The following is a 19,003-nucleotide window of genomic DNA, read 5'->3' as shown; positions in this document are numbered from 1 at the left end:
GTCCAAACATGAACTCTTTTTTTGTGGTGTTCTTGCCCACCATATTGTCTCCAGTTTACTTTTGGCCTGACGCCCACCTTAGGATCCATGATATGTGTATGTGATTGCCAACCACAAGATAATGGAAGTGCACAGCTGCACATAACTCAGACTGGGACACTACAAAATACTATTAACAAACCCTAACCCAAAACTTGGCAGAAGTGCATATATAAAGTCAAAGCTTCCCATGACTTTAAACATTGTGAGCATGAAAAGCATGGTACAGTGATTATTTTTTTTCTTATTTCCTATAACAATTATTTAACTTCCTTGATTTGTTTTCAAACCAGGACTGTAGAAATGAGAGTTGAAAGCTTTTGCTAAGTACAACAAAAAATATTTCCTCTAGCATATACTTGATTCACCAGGCCTTAATAGAATATTTATTGGCCCTAATGCCCCGTACACACGGTCGGACTTTGTTCGGACATTCCGACAACAAAATCCTAGGATTTTTTCAGACGGATGTTGGCTCAAACTTGTCTTGCATACACGCGGTCACACAAAGTTGTCGGAAAATCCGATCGTTCTAAACGCGGTGACGTAAAACACGTACGTCGGGACTATAAACGGGGCAGTGGCCAATAGCTTTCATCTCTTTATTTATTCTGAGCATGCGTGGCACTTTGTCCGTCGGATTTGTGTACACACGATCGGAATTTCCGACAACGGATTTTGTTGTCGGAAAATTTTATCTCCTGCTCTCCAACTTTGTGTGTCGGAAAATCCGATGGAAAATGTCCGATGGAGCCCACACACGGTCGGAATTTCCGACAACACGCTCCGATCGGACATTTTCCATCGGAAAATCCGACCGTGTGTACGGGGCATTACTGTTAAGATATGGCAATTTTACTTCCATTTAGTTTAAAGTCACATTCATTGTGTTATTTAAAAGTAAAACAACACAAAATTTGCTTTTGTAGTTATTTATTTTTGCTTCCTTTCAAGGTTAAATGGTGGACATTTTCAGTTTTTTTATCTTTTCTTTCTTTTCTTTCCAGCTGGAAGCTAGTGATGCAGATGAGGGGGAGAATGGGCGAGTTTGGTACCGTATTGTCAGTGGTAAGCAAACAAAAATATCTCTATGGTCCTTTTCATCTTTGTTCATTGTAGCTTTTGCACATAACGCATCAAATATTTTTCTGTATATATGTTGTGATCATTTCCAATAATTTATTCATGTGCCAATGAATGAATGTTTGTTCCCAATAAATGCCTCTGGTAACATGCATCATTTTATTAACAGGTTCATTGTCAAGAAAAGAATTGCTTCTTGTTTTGTTCTAAGTGGTTTTAATCTGAAGAATTATTACTTTGGTCAGCTGTATTAGAAACTGATTTATTCTAATAATGACCATCCGTGGCCAGTTTTCTGGCTGATGCAATACTGTTTCAAGCATTATTTATCAGGTGTAGGTGTAGATGGCATCCTAAAGTAGCCTTGACAAGAGATGAAGATGAAGGCTACCATTGCTGAACACTGCATCTAAAAACTGATAGTTTTTGATGATATGCTAACCTTTTTGTTTCAATACCTTAAGTCACTTCTGTGAAACAAATAAGCAGATCAAAACGTATGACTTTTATCTGATTTTCCCAATATGCATATTTATTCTTGGTCAGTGACTCTAAAGCCTCGTACACATGATCCGATTTTTCGATGGGAAATGTTGGATGTGAGCTTGTTGGCGGAAAGTCCGACCGTGTGTACTCTCCATCGGACAATTGTTGTCGGATTTTCCGCGGACAAATGTTGGATCGCAGGTTTTAAAATTTTCCGTGGACAAATGTCTGTTGTCGGATTTTCCGAGCGTGTGTTCACAAGTCCGTCGGACAAAAGTCCAAAGTACAAACGCGCATGGTCGGAAGCAAGGACAAGTCAGAAGCAGTCGGTCTTGTAAACTAGCGTTCGTAATGGAGAATTAACATTCGTGAATTATGAAATCTCAAAATGCAGTGCACATTCTCTTCTTCTGTGATGGGATAGTAATGAAGCTGCTTTGCTGGTGATACTGATGGAGTTATTGCAAACAGATTTTCAAAGGCTTTTTTTTCTAGTGATATCAAGAATAATATTATTATGCTTTTTTTTTAATTTGGGCAAGTTACCACAACAGAAAACCAGGGAGGGAAACCTGAGCTAAAAAGCAAAGAAGAAATACCAGGACTGCAGCTGCAACAAATACCACAAATATCAGTGAGGTGTAAATCAAAAATATATAAAAATAAGTGCACTTGCATTAAGTGACATATATCACTATATCAACAATCGTATACTGAAGATATGACCAGAATAAAACTGCAAGTGAATAAAGACAGTGTATCACTAAACCACACAATTTGAAATTCGTGCTGAGAAAATGTTGAATACAGATAAGATAAACTGAAATAAATAAATAAATACATAAATTGCTAAAAAAATATCAAGACAAATATTAATACGTGAGGAAGTGCAAAAATTGGTGATAAAGTTCAATCCATAAAAAAGTGCAAAAATAAAATCGCATAAAGGAGGATCATGATCGCAAAGGAGAAAAATGCATATCCACAGTTCATTCAATACAGCCCATGTTAGTGAGGAAAGATGAAAGGGACGTGAAGAAACTTTGAGCCACCAGTGAGTCCAAGGGTTAATAAGGATGTACCCTTACCAGACAAGTTGGACCTCCTATATAGCAAGGTCATATAGGCATGCAGATATAGCCCTCTGCAGGGACAGATGGATGGCAGCATCTGGATCGTCCAACTTGTGCCGCGTTCAGCAGGGAAAGGTTCCAATACGTCAGCCTAAAGGGAGGCATTAGCTCGTCCCAAGGGCCGTGAGTAAAAAAGAGTAGAAAACTCCGATGGTGTAGTAAGATTATGAAAAATGTATTGCCTCATAAAAAACAGGGATCACATTACATAATACAATGGATAAAAGTAAAAAGTTGAAAAGCCGGCATACAAACGAACACCCGTGCATAACTACATGGGGCTAATAGCGTGATGGCATACAATGCGTAGCCACGCCCTACATGTTTCATCATAAATGACATCTTCAAAGGGGCACAGGCGATGCACTGAGCCATCACCTTTATAGTAAACACCAACAACCAGACCTCGTTTTCGTCTGGACATCTATCTTACCATTGAACATGCACAGGAGGACACCAAGCCTCGATATGGCATCCGCTATGCAACGCAACCAAGACCAAATAGCAACACGAGAAAAAGGATTCCCATATGGCCAGAAAATAATTATAAAAGACCCAAAACAAAATATATATATATTACTACACTATGGACTACTATGTGTACGTGCAAACTTATATCAGCGGCACATTACAATACGCAAAAAGACTGCAATGTGCGTAATGCGGATTTGCATTATATTACCCACACTGCAGTACCCAAAAGGACCATTAATCAAAAATGGAAAAAATAGAAAAAATTAGAAAAGAATAGGAAAAAATAGAAAAAACTGATCCACTTGCAACAAAAAAGGGGAGAATGTCATAATAAATAAATATTAATCATTTAATTAGAAAAATTGATTAATTAAAAAATAAAAAATAAATATTAATAAAAAAGCAGCCATATATCGCCCTAGTGTCTTCCTTGCAATATTAATGCCCCGTACACACGATCGGACTCTCCAGCAGACTTAGTCCGACGGTCTTTCCGCCGTACTTTCCGCCGGACTTTCCGGCAGACTACCTGAACGGACGGACTTGCCTACACGCGACCGGACTTTCCGGCAGGCTAGGTCCACCCGTCTTTCCGATGGACTTTCGCCGGAGTTACGGCGGACTTTCAGAATGAACGGACTTGCCCACACATAGACAAGTCCGTTCATTTTGAACGTGACTCAGGTACGACGGGACTAGAAACTGAAGTGAATCTCGCCGCTTTTATCGGCGAGATTGACACCTTGCGAGCCCCGTTGCGGGGCATACCAGGCCCTTAAGTCTGGTATGGATTTTAAAGGGAACCCCCTACACCGAAAAAATGGCGTGGGGTCCCCCCTAGAATCCATACCAGACCCTGATCCAAGCACGCAGCCCGGCCGGTCAGGAAAGGGGGTGGGGACGAGCGAGCGCCCCCCCCCCCGAACCGTACCAGGCCACATGCCCTCAACATGGGGGGTGGGTGCTTTGGGGGAGGGGGCGCCCTGCGGGCCCCCCCCACCACAAAGCACCTTGTCCCCGTGTTGATGAGGACAAGGGCCTCTTCCCGACAACCCTGGCCGTTGGTTGTCAGGGTCTGCGGGCAGGGGGGTTTATCGGAATCCGGGACCCCCTTTAATAAGAGGGCCCCCAGATCCCGGCCCCCCACCCTATGTGAATGAGTATGGGGTACATGGTACCCCTACCCATTTACCTAGGGAAAAAGTGTCAATAATAAAAACATACTACACAAGTTTTTGAAGTAATTTATTAAACAGCTCCGGGGGGGGTCTTCTTCCGGCTTCGGGGGTCTTCTTCCGGCTTCGGGGGTCTTCTTCCGACTTCGGGGGTCCCTCCGGTTCCTCTTCTCCCGGCGTCCGGTTGGTTCTTCTCTGCTCTCTCTGGCCTCTTCTCCCGGTGTTCCAGTTCTTCTGCCGGCTCCTCCGCTGTCTTCATGCTGCTCTTTTGCCAGCGGAGGCCCGGAGCCTACACATGACTGGATTGTGCGGCGGACTCTGGTCCGCCGGACCAAGTATGCCGGAAAGTCCGCTCGTGTGTACGCGGCATAAGAAAAAAACAAAGAGAAACGGAAATTAAGCTATATGTCAAAGAACGTATATCGAAGAGTGTATATCAAGGAAGGGGAAAAATTATCTCCTAGGCATTATCAATAAATGCATTTATTTCAATGTCTACTTTACCACAAAAACCATTATCCCGTAGTTTTTAAGATCAAAAATACAACTATGTTGGTGTCCCTTGTCAGTTTTACATTGTATTTTTTTTAAATGTAACTGCCTACTCCCAAACTGTCATTTGATGTAAAACACATAGCCAAGTATTATTATCCACAATTTTTTTATAAAAAAAAACAAAAAACAAATAATAAATAAATAAATAAAAATAAAATAAAACAAATAAAATTAGACATGCTATCTGCCAATAGAACTTAACCAAAAAGTGCATTATATGCATCCAAAAATATAGAAAATGTACCAAATCAAATCATTATTCAACCAAAAGAATAATGTCAAAGCAATAACTCCAAGGCCAATAATAAATAACACGTTATCTCCTCCGATTCCGCAACATGTCTGGTTGACGAACGGCCATTCAGAAACAAACTGAAAAGCGCAAAATGAAAAGCGCAAAATGAAAAGCGCAAATCAACACTCACCAAACTTCTACTAGCACAAAATTAGCAGAAGGAGCCCAAAGGGTGGCGCTAAAGAGCTGAAAAACAACGTAGTATGTCACTACGTTCGTATTTGTTGGCCGACAATTCCTTGCCATTTGTATGCAAGACAAGTTTGGGCCAACGCTCTTCGGACAAAAGTCCACGGATTTGTTGGCCAACAATCCGATCGTGTGTATGAGGCTTTAGAGTCCACTGACACTTAAAAATAGTGCGATTTCCATTGCAACTTTACTCTGCGTCTTAATGTGAATTTGATGCAACCTTGGATAAGTGTGACTTTGTTACGACTTTGGTTTTGACCAATGTGATCATTTTGTTTGTGCTCCACAAAGTCTTTAGACATGTGCAGAATGGAAAAATTTGTTTAGTTTCATTTGGTTTATCTATCACTGAGTGGCCCCATATGTTACCTATTTAAGAGCTGTCATACGGCGGAGCAGGCAGGCGGCGGGAGACTTCATCGGACGGGGGTCCAAAGTCGCATTACAAGTCACACAAGTGTGAATGGGGCCTGAAAGTATTGAAGTCAGTGATCATAGCAGTCAGGCAGCTAGCATTTTTGGAAGTCAGCTACAGATTTGGCTCTTCTGCCATGCTGTATACCCTTTGCTTGTTCCAGAAAGTGAGAAGAAAAATTCATGTTAAAATGTAGCCCACCACATTGCAGCATACGCAGCACATATGTTTACCTGTGCTCATGCATACGTTGCAGTGTGATAAACCCTAAATGTGTTTGTAATAGCAATGGCCATTTGATTAGGAGGAAATACATCTAGGACTCTATAGAGAATGGGCGCTCAACCTGTGGCCCTCCAGTTGCTGCAGAACTACAAGTCCCATGAGACATTGCAAGTTGACAGTTGTAAGCATGACCCTCAAAGGCAGAGGCATGATGGGACTTGTACTTCTGCAACAGCTGGAGGGCCACAGGTTGAACACCTATGCTATAGAGTGTCGGTACCCTTTTCTAGAATGGACATGTAGAGGGATGTTACCGCTCCAAGCCTATGAAATATGAAAATCCCTTGCTCCTGGAAATGCCAAATGGAGCAAAACCACACTCTATGAACTCTATAGGAAAGCAGGAAGTTGTACAATGATGACATTAAAGCCTAGAACACATGATGAGATTATCGGTCAAATGATTTTTGCATGCTAGTCTCCATATAAAAAACGAATAGGTTACTAAAGTACAAAAGTTCCTGTATGACAGAATAAAAATTCGGAAGAGATGTAATGTATCTGTACTGTATTGTATTTTTGTTTTTTGTGCATGTCCCTTCTTATGATTTCAGATGAAAGCTGTGTACTAATGATCAGATTATCGTACAATCGTTTGGAAAACGGTATTTTTTGTACGATATTCTGATTGTGTGTACGGGCCTTAAATCATATCCAGCTTTATTAAAACCCATAGCATAACATACTGCAGCCCCACCTTTGACCTCCCCTCTCTAACGTTTCACCCAATATGAGTTTGATCACAGATCTCTTGCTCTAGGTCCAAATGTAGCAGTCCTTGGCAGCCAGTATCTTCAAAGAGGGGAGATTCTTGTAGTTTGCCATATCTCTAGGCCCTAAGGATATGACAGATGTCACTGATGCATCTGCTCAGGGTAAAAGCCTCTAGGAAGGAAGGAAGACGTGCTAGAAAGTGCCTCAGATATTTAATCCAGACTGATGATTGGCCAGGCATTAAACATACTTAAAGTGGTTGTAAACTTCAGACATGAAATATGAACAAAGAATATCCCTCTATAGTGTGTACTTGCCTCAATTAAAAGCACTAAGTGTCATTTCTGTCTGCTGCTTTGTTCCTCTGCTAGGGATGAGCTTGATGTTCAAGCCGAACGTAAGTTCGAGTCAAACATTGAGTGTTCACCCATTCGCCTAACAGCGAACATTATTGGGCGTTCGCGGGAAATTTGAGTGCCGCGGAACGCCCCATAATGCACTGCTAGATCACAGTGCACTAGCATTTGATGATTGGCCAAAGCATGCACGCATGCATATATCTATATATATATCTATATCTACATATCTATATATATATATATATATATGTATATATATATATATATATATATAGATATGTAGATATAGATATATATATATGTGTAGTGCTGGTAGATTTCTAATCTACTGCCAATAGGTAAATTTAGTGGGTTATCTGTTCATACATAGTCAGATTTGCCTCTGTTCCAGCTCGGCTGAGTTGCATGTACTTTCGCACTGTGCCTGTGGGTGTCGTTGTTACTATGGGCCAGTGTTGGAAAGGCAACATGTCGAAGTGTATGAGTGCTCCTCTGTCCCGGGGATAACTCAGTGGAGGTGGTCCTCCGAGTTGCATCCTGGGAGAGGGTATTTATGGGACAGACACCATGTTTTGAGGTCGTTTTCCGTTCACCTGCTGGCCCTCCTGGCCGACAGGTATGCGCTAAGAGTACTACCTCGTGGTCCTCCGATCGGGAGGCCCACGTCGCTGCGGCGTGTGGGTGGGCCCAGAAGCCTGTCTGGGGTCTACCACAGCGGCAGAGGAATGGTCCTGGGCTGTCTATCCTGTGTGAAGAAGCTGGACAACTGAGAAGATCCCAGGGGAGGACCCATCATGGAAGGATCATGCAGAGTGCTGGTCTGGATAGGGGCCTGGTGACTCAGTTGGAGGACGTATCCTAAAGTAATCCTATCGCATAGTACTGCTGGGTCGGCTTAAAGGTTCTAGTGCTGTGTTTGCTATTCACCGTAAACCATTACATCCTGTGGCAGAGGATCGTACGGGTTTTGTTCCAATCAAGTCTGTGGCAGAGACTTTTGTTCATGCTGCGTACTGGCTGCTAGGTTAGTGAGAGAAACCTATCCAGGCGGCAAAGATTTAATTCTACAGAGAGAATGTAATCAGCTACAAGCTTTCGATTCCTAAAGTTACATTAAGAACGTTAAGAAAAGGTATTTGAGCTTCCCTGCAACTTTCCTTCTACCTCTTTCCTGCTACTTCCTGCAACTCACGTTTATTAAAGCATTGGAAAAGATAATCAAGTGTCTGGTGCCTGCATTGTGTGATGGTAAACTCAACGGGACCCTAGACCCGGTTCCGGCGAAATAAAAGTGGCGAAGGTGACGGTAACAGCCCGCTTTAAACCAGCAGCTCCACCGAGAGTTATTGTTACATATATATATATATATATATATATATATATATATATATATATATTCTGCATTCAGTGTAGCGTTTATATACAGTTCATTCGGTGGTGTACATAACATAATACACTTCAGGCGGTGTATTCATATACATATATAAAGTCTAGTATACAGTTGTGTGAAAGAATTTGCCCCCTTTCTGATTTTTTATTTTTTGCATATTTGTCACACTTAAAGGACTCAGATCATCAAACTAATTTTATTATTACACAAAGATAACTCGAGTAAATACAAAATGCAGTTTTTAAATGATGGTTTAATTTATTAAGGAAAAAAAGCTGTCCAAACCTGCCTGGTTTTATGTGAAAAAGTACTTGCCCTCTAAACCTAATAGCTGGTTGTGCCACCCTTGGCGGCAACAACTGCAATCAAGCTTTTGCAATAACTGGCAATGAGTCTTTCACATTGCTGTGGAGAAATTTTGGCCCACTCTTCTTTGCAGAATTGTTTGAATTCAGCTACGTTGGAGGGTTTTCCAGCATGAACGGCCTGTGTAAGGTCATGATACAGCATCTCAATTGGATTTAAGTCCAGGCTTTAACTAGGCCACTCCAAAACATAAATTTTGCTTTGTTTGAACCATTTGGACGTGGACTTGCTGTTGTGTTTCGGATCATTGTCCTGCTGCATAACCCAAGTGCACTTGAGCTTGAGGTCACGAACTGATGGCCGGACATTCTCCTTTAGGATTTTCTGGTATAGCTCAGAATTCATGGGTCGATCAATTACAGGCGGACCCCTAGTTACAAACATCTGACTTACAAATGACTTCTACTTACAAACAGAGGGAGACAACAGGAAGTGAGAGGAAATCTACCCCTAGGAAGGGAAATTCACTCCTGTAAGATTTATTATGGGAAAAAGGTACCTCCACTAATGCTTTATGACCAAGGCTTGTTTCCACAACAACCCAAAATTTTCAAAATCCAATTGTCATTGGGACAGAAAGTGAGGTGAAATCTTCTGAACAGGGGAACAAACAGCAAAACAAATATTACAGGGGTGTTAACTCTTCCCTATGCTATCCAAAAAGCTTAAAAAATATTTTTTTGGCTAGAGCTACACTGAAAAAATGTACCTGTTCCGACTTACAAACAGATTCAACTTAATAACAAACCTACAGACCCTAACTTGTTTGTAACCTGGGGAACACCTGTATGGTAAGTCTTCCAGGTCCTGAAGCTGCAAAGCAGCCCCAGACCATCACGCTACCACCACCATGTCTGACTGTTGGTATGATATTCTTGTTATGAAATGCTGTATTAGTTTTATGCCAGATGTAACGGGACGCACACCTTCCAAAAAGTTAAACTTTTGTCTCATCAGTCCACAGAATATTTGCCTAAAAGTCTTGGGGATAATCAAGATGTTTTTTGGTAAATGTGAGATGAGCCTTTGTGTACTTTTTGGTCAGCAGTGGCTTTGGCCTTGAAACTCTCCCATGGATGCCATTTTTGCCCAGTCGCTTTCTTATTGTTGAATCATGAACACTGATCTTACCTGAGGCAAGTGAGGCCTGCAGTTCTTTAGATGTTGTTCTGGGTTCTTTTATAGCCTCCTGGATGAGTCGTCGTCATGCTCTTGGAGTAATTTTTGTAGGCCGGCCACTCCTGGAAAGGTTCACCACTGTTCCAAGTTATCTCCATTTGTGGATAATGGCTCTCCCCATGGTTCACTGTAGTTCCAAAGCCTTAGAAATGGCTTTGAAACCCTTCCTAGACCGATACATGTACATTACTTTGTTTCTAATCTGTTCTTGAATTTGTTTAGATTGTGGCATGATGTGTGGCTTTTTGTGATCTGTTAGCATGCTTTACTTTGTCAGACAGCTTCTATTTATGTGATGTCTTGATTCAACAGGTCTGGCAGTAATCAGGCCTGGGTGTGGCAAGTGAAATTTAAGTCAGCTTTTCGAAAAATTGTGGTTAATCCCAGTTCATTCATGAGTCAGCATGGGTGGGGGCAATTACTTTTTCACATAGGGCCAGCCAAGTTTGAACAGCTTTTTTCCCTTAATAAATAAAATAATAATTAAAAAACTGCATCTCGGATGTACTCGGGTTATCTTTGTGTAATATTAAAGTTTGTTTGATGATCTGCATCATTTATCAGGAAGGGGGAAAATACAGGAAGGGGGCAAATACTTTTCACACAACTGTGTGTGTATATGTGTGTGTGTATGTGTGTGTGTGTATATATATATATATATATATATATATATAGATATATATCTATATATATATAGATATATACATACTTTGCATTCAGTGTAGCATTCAGTTGTGTACATTTTGTAATACACTTCAGGTGGTGTACACAGTATATAATACAGTGTGTACAATTTCTATTACACTTCAGGCGATGTACACATTATATAATACAGTGCAGCCGGTGTACAGTTTCTAATACAGTGCAGGTGGTGTACACAGTATATAATACAGTGTAGTGTGCTGTGAAAAGAAAAAATCCCCATCATGTCTGGAAGGCCACTAAGGAGAGGCAGATGCTCACAGGCAACAGTGGTGGTCGTGGACATGGTGCGTCCTCTGCAGGTGGCCGTGGGCCACACTTGTTTTTTTTTCTGCTACTGGCCATGTTATTGAGCCACAACATGCAGAAGAGTTGGTGGAGTGGATAATGAAGCCGTCCTCATCGTCCTCATCCTCTGTCACCCAGGCTCATAGTAGTTTGCCTTCCAACGCAGCTGCCAAAGTGGCCTATTCCACCAGCTTCTGGTCCACAGTTACTCCTTCCGTAGCCCCACCATCATGCACAGAAGAGTCCCCAGAATTATTCGTTACATGCTGCTGGAGGATGCGCAGCAATTTTAAGGCTCCGATGTTGGTTCCCAGGTTGAGGAAGGGAGTAACGTGAGCCTAGAGAGAGAGGGTGCCACAGAAGGACACAAAACTGTCAGTCATGTTCCCCCAGCTGCAGCATACTGCCAAGTTTGCTCCAGTGATGAGGAGGGAGGTGATGATGAGGTCACTGACTGTACTTGGGTGCCTGAGAGAAGAGTGGAGGAAAGTGAGGAGGAGGCACAGCTCCAATGAGGCAGGATGTCCTCCAGGGGGCAGATTAAGGACAGCCACCCTATTGCATCCCACTGCAGAGCTCCCCAGGTGCAGGGCACTGCTGACTCCCCGCTGACTTTTAAAAGTTCCTTGGTCTGGGCCTTTTTCGACACGTGCAGCAGATCACACCATTGCTGTTTGCAACCTATGCCTGAAGTGAATCAAGCGTGGCCAGAACAGCAGCTGCTTGGGCACCACATGCTTGACCAGACATATGACGACCTGCCATGCAGTCCGTTGGTAGCAGCACCTGAAAGACCCACATGATAGAAAAAGGCGGAATTCTCCTTACTCCTCATCTGGGATCTCAAACCCTACTATATCTCCAGTCCTCTCAAAAACCTGCACTGAGAGGAATGAAGGTATAGTAATAGGTGTCACAAGTACTTGCAGCAAATGTGCAAGAAGTACACCACCAGTTGAATTTAGCAGGCAAATTTCCCTACCCCAGTTGTTTAACCGTAAAAAGAAATTCGGTCCCAGCCATCCACATGCTCAGTGTCTAAATGCTAGCTTGGCCAAGTTGCTAACACTGCAACTGCTGCCTTTTCAGCTGGTAGACTCACCCCACTTTCGTGAATTTGTGGAATGTGCTGTACCACAGTGGCAGGTTCCAAAATGCCATTTCTTTTCACGTAAGGCCATTCCGGCTCTCTACCAGCACATGGAAGGCAATGTTTTGGCCTCGTTGGACAGGGCGGTCAGCAATAAGGTTCATATTACCGCTGATTCATGGTCCAGCAGGCATGGGCAAGGACGTTAACTTTCCTTCACGGCGCACTGGGTAACTCTGCTTGCAGCTGGGAAGGATGCAGGACAAGGTTCAGTGTTGGAGCTTGATCCGCCACCACGCCTCCAAAAAGCTAGTGGTGATTCTGTCACAACATCTGTATGCTCCCCTCCCTCCTCTTCTTCTTCCTTTATGGCCTCTTCTGCAGAATTGTCCTCTGAACCAGCAGTGCTCCCTAAGCTCTCAAGGGGCTACGTAAGCAGTCAGGCAAAAAGATGACATGCGGTGCTTGAGTTGGTCTGCCTAGGGGACAGGAGCCACACTGGGGCAGAGATTCTGTCAGCTCTGCAGGGGCAGGCTCAGAGGTGGTTGATGCCACACCAGCTTCAGGCAGGAATGGTTGTATGCGACAATGACACCAACCTTCTCTCCGCCCTCCGACAGGGACACTTGACCCATGTTCCATGTTTAGCACACATCCTGAATTTGCTGGTGCAGCATATCTTGACCAGGTACCCAGGTTTGCAAGATCTCCTGAGGCAGGCCAGAAAAGTCTGTGGCCATTTGCGCTGGTCATACAATGCCAGTGCTCAGCTGGCTGACATTCAAAGGGAATGCAACTTGCCCACCAACCACCTCATTTGTGACATGCCCACCAGGTGGAACTCAACTTTGGCAATGCTGCAGCGGCTGCACACACAGCAGAGGGCCATCAATGAGTACCTGTGCGAGTATGGCACCAGGACAGGGTCAGGGGAGCTTGGCTTCTTTTCGCCACGCCAGTGGCTACTGATAAAGGATGCATGCACTGTCCTGTCACCATTTGAGGAGGCCACAAGGATGGTGAGCAGCGACAATGCATGTATCAGTGACACTGTCCCTCTAGTCTTCCTGCTGGAGCACACGCTTCATGTTACCATGGACAGGGCACTTGAGACAGAACAGTAGGAGGAAGAGAAGGACTTCCTTTCCTCTCAAGGCCTCCTTTATCCAGATAGCATTTTTGGGGATCCGACAAACACACAGGAAGAAGAGAAGGAGGGGGAGAATTGTATCAGCATGGATGTCGAGGATAACACTCAGCAGTCTTCAAGGAATGGTTTTCAGTGCCCAGAAACCCAAGGAGTTGTATGTGGCTGGGAGGAGGTAGTTACGGATAATGTGATCCTTAGTGACCCAGAGGACTCAGAATCTAATGCCACTGCAAACTTATGCTGCATATCCTCCATGATGCTGCAAAGCCTGCGAAAGGACCCTAGGATTCGTGGTATCAAGGAGAGGGGTCATTTTTAGCTGGCAACCCTTCTTGATCCACGTTACAAGGGTAAGGTTGCAGAACTCATCCTGCCTTTGCAGAGGGAGCAGAGGATGAAACATGGTTACATAGTTACATATAGTGTATAGTTACTACAAAACAAATGGACCAGTGCTCAATGGGTTGAAGAGTAAACACAGTACCACAACAGACGGTTGAACATGATTAGTCCTAGTTGATTCAGTAATGCATGTAAAAAAACAATCCTGTTGTCAGACAGGAAGGGATATGAGGTAGGTAAAAAAGAAATCAACAGCTTACAGTTTCACAGAAGATGCATAGAGCAACAAGGAGCTGACAGCATTGGGGTTTAAAAAAACCTCCTGCAGCATGGGGGGGCGCCAATACCCCTGATGCACTGCGGCCGAATCTGGAACACGCTCACCAGCGTGTGGGGAAGGGCTGGACGTGCTGGAAGGGAAAGCGAAGATGGTTGGCAGCGGGAAGGTGGAGACCCGAACTGTAAGCTGAACGTGGCTGGGATGCCAAGCCCACTGGCGTACTGGTGGAAGGGAGAGAGCCACTTGGCTACAGTGTGGATGACGCTATACGTTCACAGCATCTAAAGCCCAATGGATGTGAATCCCAGCTGCATGGGAGTGTCCCAAAATGATGTAGACCTCAGGGAGACGGAAAACCATTGGCGCCCCCCCATGCTGCAGGAGGTTTTTCGTAAACCCCAATGCTGTCAGCTCCTTGTTGCTCCATGGATCTTCTGTGAAACTGAAAGCTGTTGATTTCTTTTTTACCTACCTCATATCCCTTCCTGTCTGACAACAGGATTGTTTTTTTTTACATGCATTAGTGAATAAACTAGGACTAATCATGTTCAACTGTCTGCTGTGACACTGTGTTTACTCTTCAACCCATTGAGCACTGCTCCGTTTGTTTTGTTGTACACTGTTTATCCATACCCTCCAGCGATGGCTGCCGTCTAGCTGCACTGGGTTCAGATCCCATGTCATTAACCATGCCCTTTCCTCCCCATCCACAGATAGCCATGTTTTAGCGCTGGTGTTACTTGTTGTATATACTGTATAGTTACATAGTAGGTGAGGTTGAAAAAAGACACAAGTTCATCAAGTCCAACCTATATGTGTGACTATATGTCAGTATTACATTGTATATCTCTGTATGTTGTAATGAAAATGGGATCATTAGCAGTAATAAGCATGGATTCATGAAGAATCGTTCTTGCAAACCAATCTGTTAACCTTCTACTAGGAGGTGAGCTGCCATCTAGATAAAGGAAGGCCCATAGACATGGTGTATCTGGTTTTTGCAAAAGCACAGTTCCCCATAAACGTTTACTGTACAAAGTAAGGTCCGTTGGCATGGACCATAGGGTGAGTACATGGATTAAAAATTTGCTACAAGGGCGAGTTCAGAAGTTCAGAGGGTGGTGATACATGGGGAGTACTCGGAATGGTCAGAGGTGGGTAGTGGTGTCCCCCAGGGTTCTGTGCTGGGACCATTCCTATTTAATTTGTTCATAAATGGCCTGGAGGATGGGGTAAACAGTTCAATCTCTGTATTTGCAGACTATACTAAGCTAAGAAGGGAAATAACTTCTCTGCAAGATGTGGAAACCTTGCAAGAAGATCTGAACAAATTAATGGGGTGGGCAAATACATGGCAAATTAGGTTTAATGTAGAAAAAAAGGAAAATAATGCATTTGGGTGTAAAAAATGTAAATGCAATCTACTCACTGAGGGGAGAACCTCTGGGGGAATCAAGGATGGAAAAGGACCTGGGGGTCCTAATAGATGACAGGCTCAGCAATGGCATGCAGTGCCAAGCTGCTGCTAACAAAGCAAACAGAATATTGGCATACATTAAAAAGGGGATTAACTCAAGAGATAAAGTGATAATTCTCCCACTCTACAAGACTCTGGTCCGGCCTCACCTGGAGTATGCTGTCCAGTTCTGGGCACCAGTCCTCAGGAAGGATGTACTGGATATGAAGCAAGTACAGAGAAGGGCAACATAGCTAAAAAAGGAACTGGAAGATATTAGTTATGAAGAAAGGTTACAAGCACATTACTTATTCTCCCTGTAGAAGAGACGCTTGAGAAGGAATATGATTTCAATTTACAAATACCATATTGGTGACTGACCCCACAATAGGGATAAAACTTTTCTGTGGAAGGGAGTTTATTAAGACACATGGCCACTCATTAAGATTAGAAGAAAAGAGGTTTAACCTTAGACTGCATGGAGGGTTCTTTACTGTAAGAGCGGCAGGGATGTGGAATTCACTTCCACAGGTGGTGGTTTCAGCGGAGAGCATTGATAGTTTCAAAAAACTATTAGATAAGCATCTGAATGACCACAACATACAGGGATATACAATGTAATACTGACATATAATTACACACATAAGTTGGACTTGATGGACTTGTGTCTTTTTTCACCCTCAACCTACTAATGTAACTATGTTACAGAGGCTTTGTTCGGTCAGAGGAAGAGCAGTGAGGTGGGGGGTGTCCCAGTGATTGTAACAATCAGTCACGCTAGCTAGAGGCTGGACACGTGTGTGCGGTGACCATACGGGGGAGTTTTGGGCTAGCTGTGGGTGTTTGCAAAGTGTTTCTTTTTTGCTTGTGTCTGGCTGTTTTTTACCTGTATGATGGTGCACGAGGGTGTGCCATTTCACCTTGGTTCGCCATGGCACATGTGCATTCACAAAAGCGCTGCTGGTCTCAGCAGTTTGTTTGGTGGCCATGGCGCACGTGGCTTTGCCGCACATGCACTGTAGCCTTTATCTGGGTGCACGAAGATTCACGTCATACGCGAATACGCCCACGCCCATTCACTGGGACCACGCACGTGCGTGCGCATGCATGCGCAGAACATTCAGCCGAGCTTCCTTGTAAAAAGTTATTGGCAGGTTTCCCCTTTCATGGGGAACGTTTATTTGGTGATCATTTGGACAAATATATCAAAAAGATTTCCAGAGGGAAGAGTTCTCTATTTCCTGTGAAGAAAAGCACCAGGCGTCCCTAATTTAAAACCTCGGGGACTACATCCTCAAGTGTCTCATCGCCAAGGCAGTTCCACCGCCAACAGAGCACTAGAGCCAGGGGCAAGTCGCAAGGCCAGGGCCAGAAAAAGCCCTGGGTCCAAAACTCTTGTGTCGATCCCGGTATCGACACATGTTGGGGAGGGGACAGGACGGTTTGTGAGACAGTGGAGAGCTCTCAGAGCGGGAAAGGACACACCAGTACAGCGTCTTTATATTTGTTTGGCTTGAGACAGAGTGGTACACTCATAGCACCTATTAAATGTGAGTACCCTAATATAGGGAATATTGTCATTTTCAATAAAACTTTTAAAAACGGTAATACACTACCCAGCTTCTTCTGTTTTTTCCATATGAATATTGCTGCAAACAACCATCCAAGGATCTGAATGCTGACCATAAACCCAGAGGTGGTTTAAAAGCGTGTTTTGACCAAGCTTAGGTGCAAGGTCACACGCTCTAAGGTGAACGTATACACCAAAGGGGGAGCACAAGAGTGGGCACGAGCACTTTACTGTTTTATCATCCGTTTTATCATCTGCAATGAGTACCAGAAGAATGGAGTAGTTATAAATGGACTTTAAGTTGCGATTCTGTGGATACAGATTAATGCATGAATTAGTTTGGCACAAGAGCACTTTAAACATGATTCACCTTTTTCTTTACAATAATTTTTATTTGTTTTATCAAATTCACTTTATTTCTATATTGATTATTGGATATAGATGCACTTTTTTATAGATTTACGTTAATTACAGGTTGTAACTGCAATTATCGAATTTATCGTAAATATTGCACAGGGTTGCAAATTTCTCTATTGCATATGAATGCAACAGGTGTATATAGAGGTGTGTATGCTGCACAGGTTGTCATTGGGAGCATCGCATAGGATTGCAATTTTCCTTGTCAAAAGAAGTTTATTGAGTATACAATGTTATAAAGATACATAAAGTAAGTTTACAAGGATCTATAAAGTAAGCTCATTGTTTTACAGTAGGGTTTATATAGGTAAATATCATGAAATTTCAAATATTAAACATTGGGTTCACGTAAACCTAAATTAAAGATATATATCATTTCCTTAGTTACTTTTGTAGGTATTTAAATGATTTATACCTACTATACATATTGTTTACAAGTAGAGTGTATATAGGTCAAATAAATTCTGATAATGAGCTTTAATCGTAAGGTGGAGAAAAGGAAAGAGAAAGAAGAAAAAGGGTTGAAAGGTAGAGGTATGGTCCACAAGGTTGTCCCGCTCGTCAGTTTATTATTCTTTTTAGTTCTCTTTGAAGCCTTAGAATGGGTGTCTCTGTAAGTCATTTAATCTGTTACCATGGCAACAGGACAGAGTCATTGAAGTTTGACAGGAACTGTTGTTTTATCCAAGGATGCCAAAGTTTTTCAAATTTTGGAATTTGATTTTGATCGATGGCTACCATCTTAGCATGGGACATTGTATTATTCATTCTGTGAATTGTTTCTGCTAGTACCAATGTAGGAGATTTCCATGCCTTGGCCACTGTTTGTTTTGCAGCCGTTATTAGTTGGATCATAAGTTTGAATTGAGAGAGTGTTAACCATTCCGGTTTTAGATTAAGTAAAGTTAAATATGGATCTGGTTGTATTATTTTTTTAAATATTTTAGATGCAATCACGAAGACTTCCTTCCAGAAGGTTTGGATTACTGGGCACGTCCACCATATGTGTAAATATGTGCCTATTTCTGGGCATACTCGAAAACAAAGAGCTGAGGTATTAGGTGAATATTTTGCCACTCTAGCGGGTACAAGGTACCAGTGAGTTAGGACTTTATAATTTGTCTCCAGTGCTAAGATGTTGGGTGAAGATGACTTAGATGTGAGCCATATGTTAGACCAGTCCGTGTCTTCTAAAGTTCGTCCCAGGTCCTCCTCCCACCTCTGAACGTAAGAGGGTCTATTAAGATTTGCTACTCCATATAATTGATTATAAAGTGATGAAATTGTACCTTTAGCAAATGGATCTTTTGTACAGATTGATTCAAAAATGGATAATTGGGATTATCCCCCTTTAGGAATGGTGTATAGAAATTTTTGATTTGGAGATATCTAAATATCTCAGAGTTTGGTAGATCATATTTTTCTCTAAGCGATGGGAATGAAAGGAATGATTTAGATGCTATGAAGTCATTTAGTGTCTGAATGCCTGATGTTGTCCAAGCTTTAAAAGAATTTGGGTAGGTCCATGCCGGATAAAAGGCCGGATTTCTATTAAAAGAAAGGAGAGG

At 42.7% G+C, this 19,003-nt stretch overlaps 1 protein-coding gene across 1 annotated transcript in view; it reads left to right on the top strand.

Moving 5' to 3' along the window:
* CDH23 (cadherin related 23) overlaps positions 1-19,003 on the top strand; it is a 1,935,615-nt gene that overhangs the window by 1,531,724 nt on the left and 384,888 nt on the right. Inside the window, exon 28 of the mRNA XM_073596703.1 lies at positions 1,047-1,107. Coding sequence (XP_073452804.1) covers positions 1,047-1,107 — 61 coding nt within the window. The remainder of the gene's footprint in view (positions 1-1,046; positions 1,108-19,003) is intronic.

This window comes from Aquarana catesbeiana, linkage group LG08 (genome assembly GCF_042186555.1).
Source record: "Aquarana catesbeiana isolate 2022-GZ linkage group LG08, ASM4218655v1, whole genome shotgun sequence".
Classification (NCBI taxonomy): domain Eukaryota; kingdom Metazoa; phylum Chordata; class Amphibia; order Anura; family Ranidae; genus Aquarana; species Aquarana catesbeiana.
Note: the sequence above shows the minus strand (reverse complement) of the source record. Positions and strands in the feature narration are given on the sequence as shown.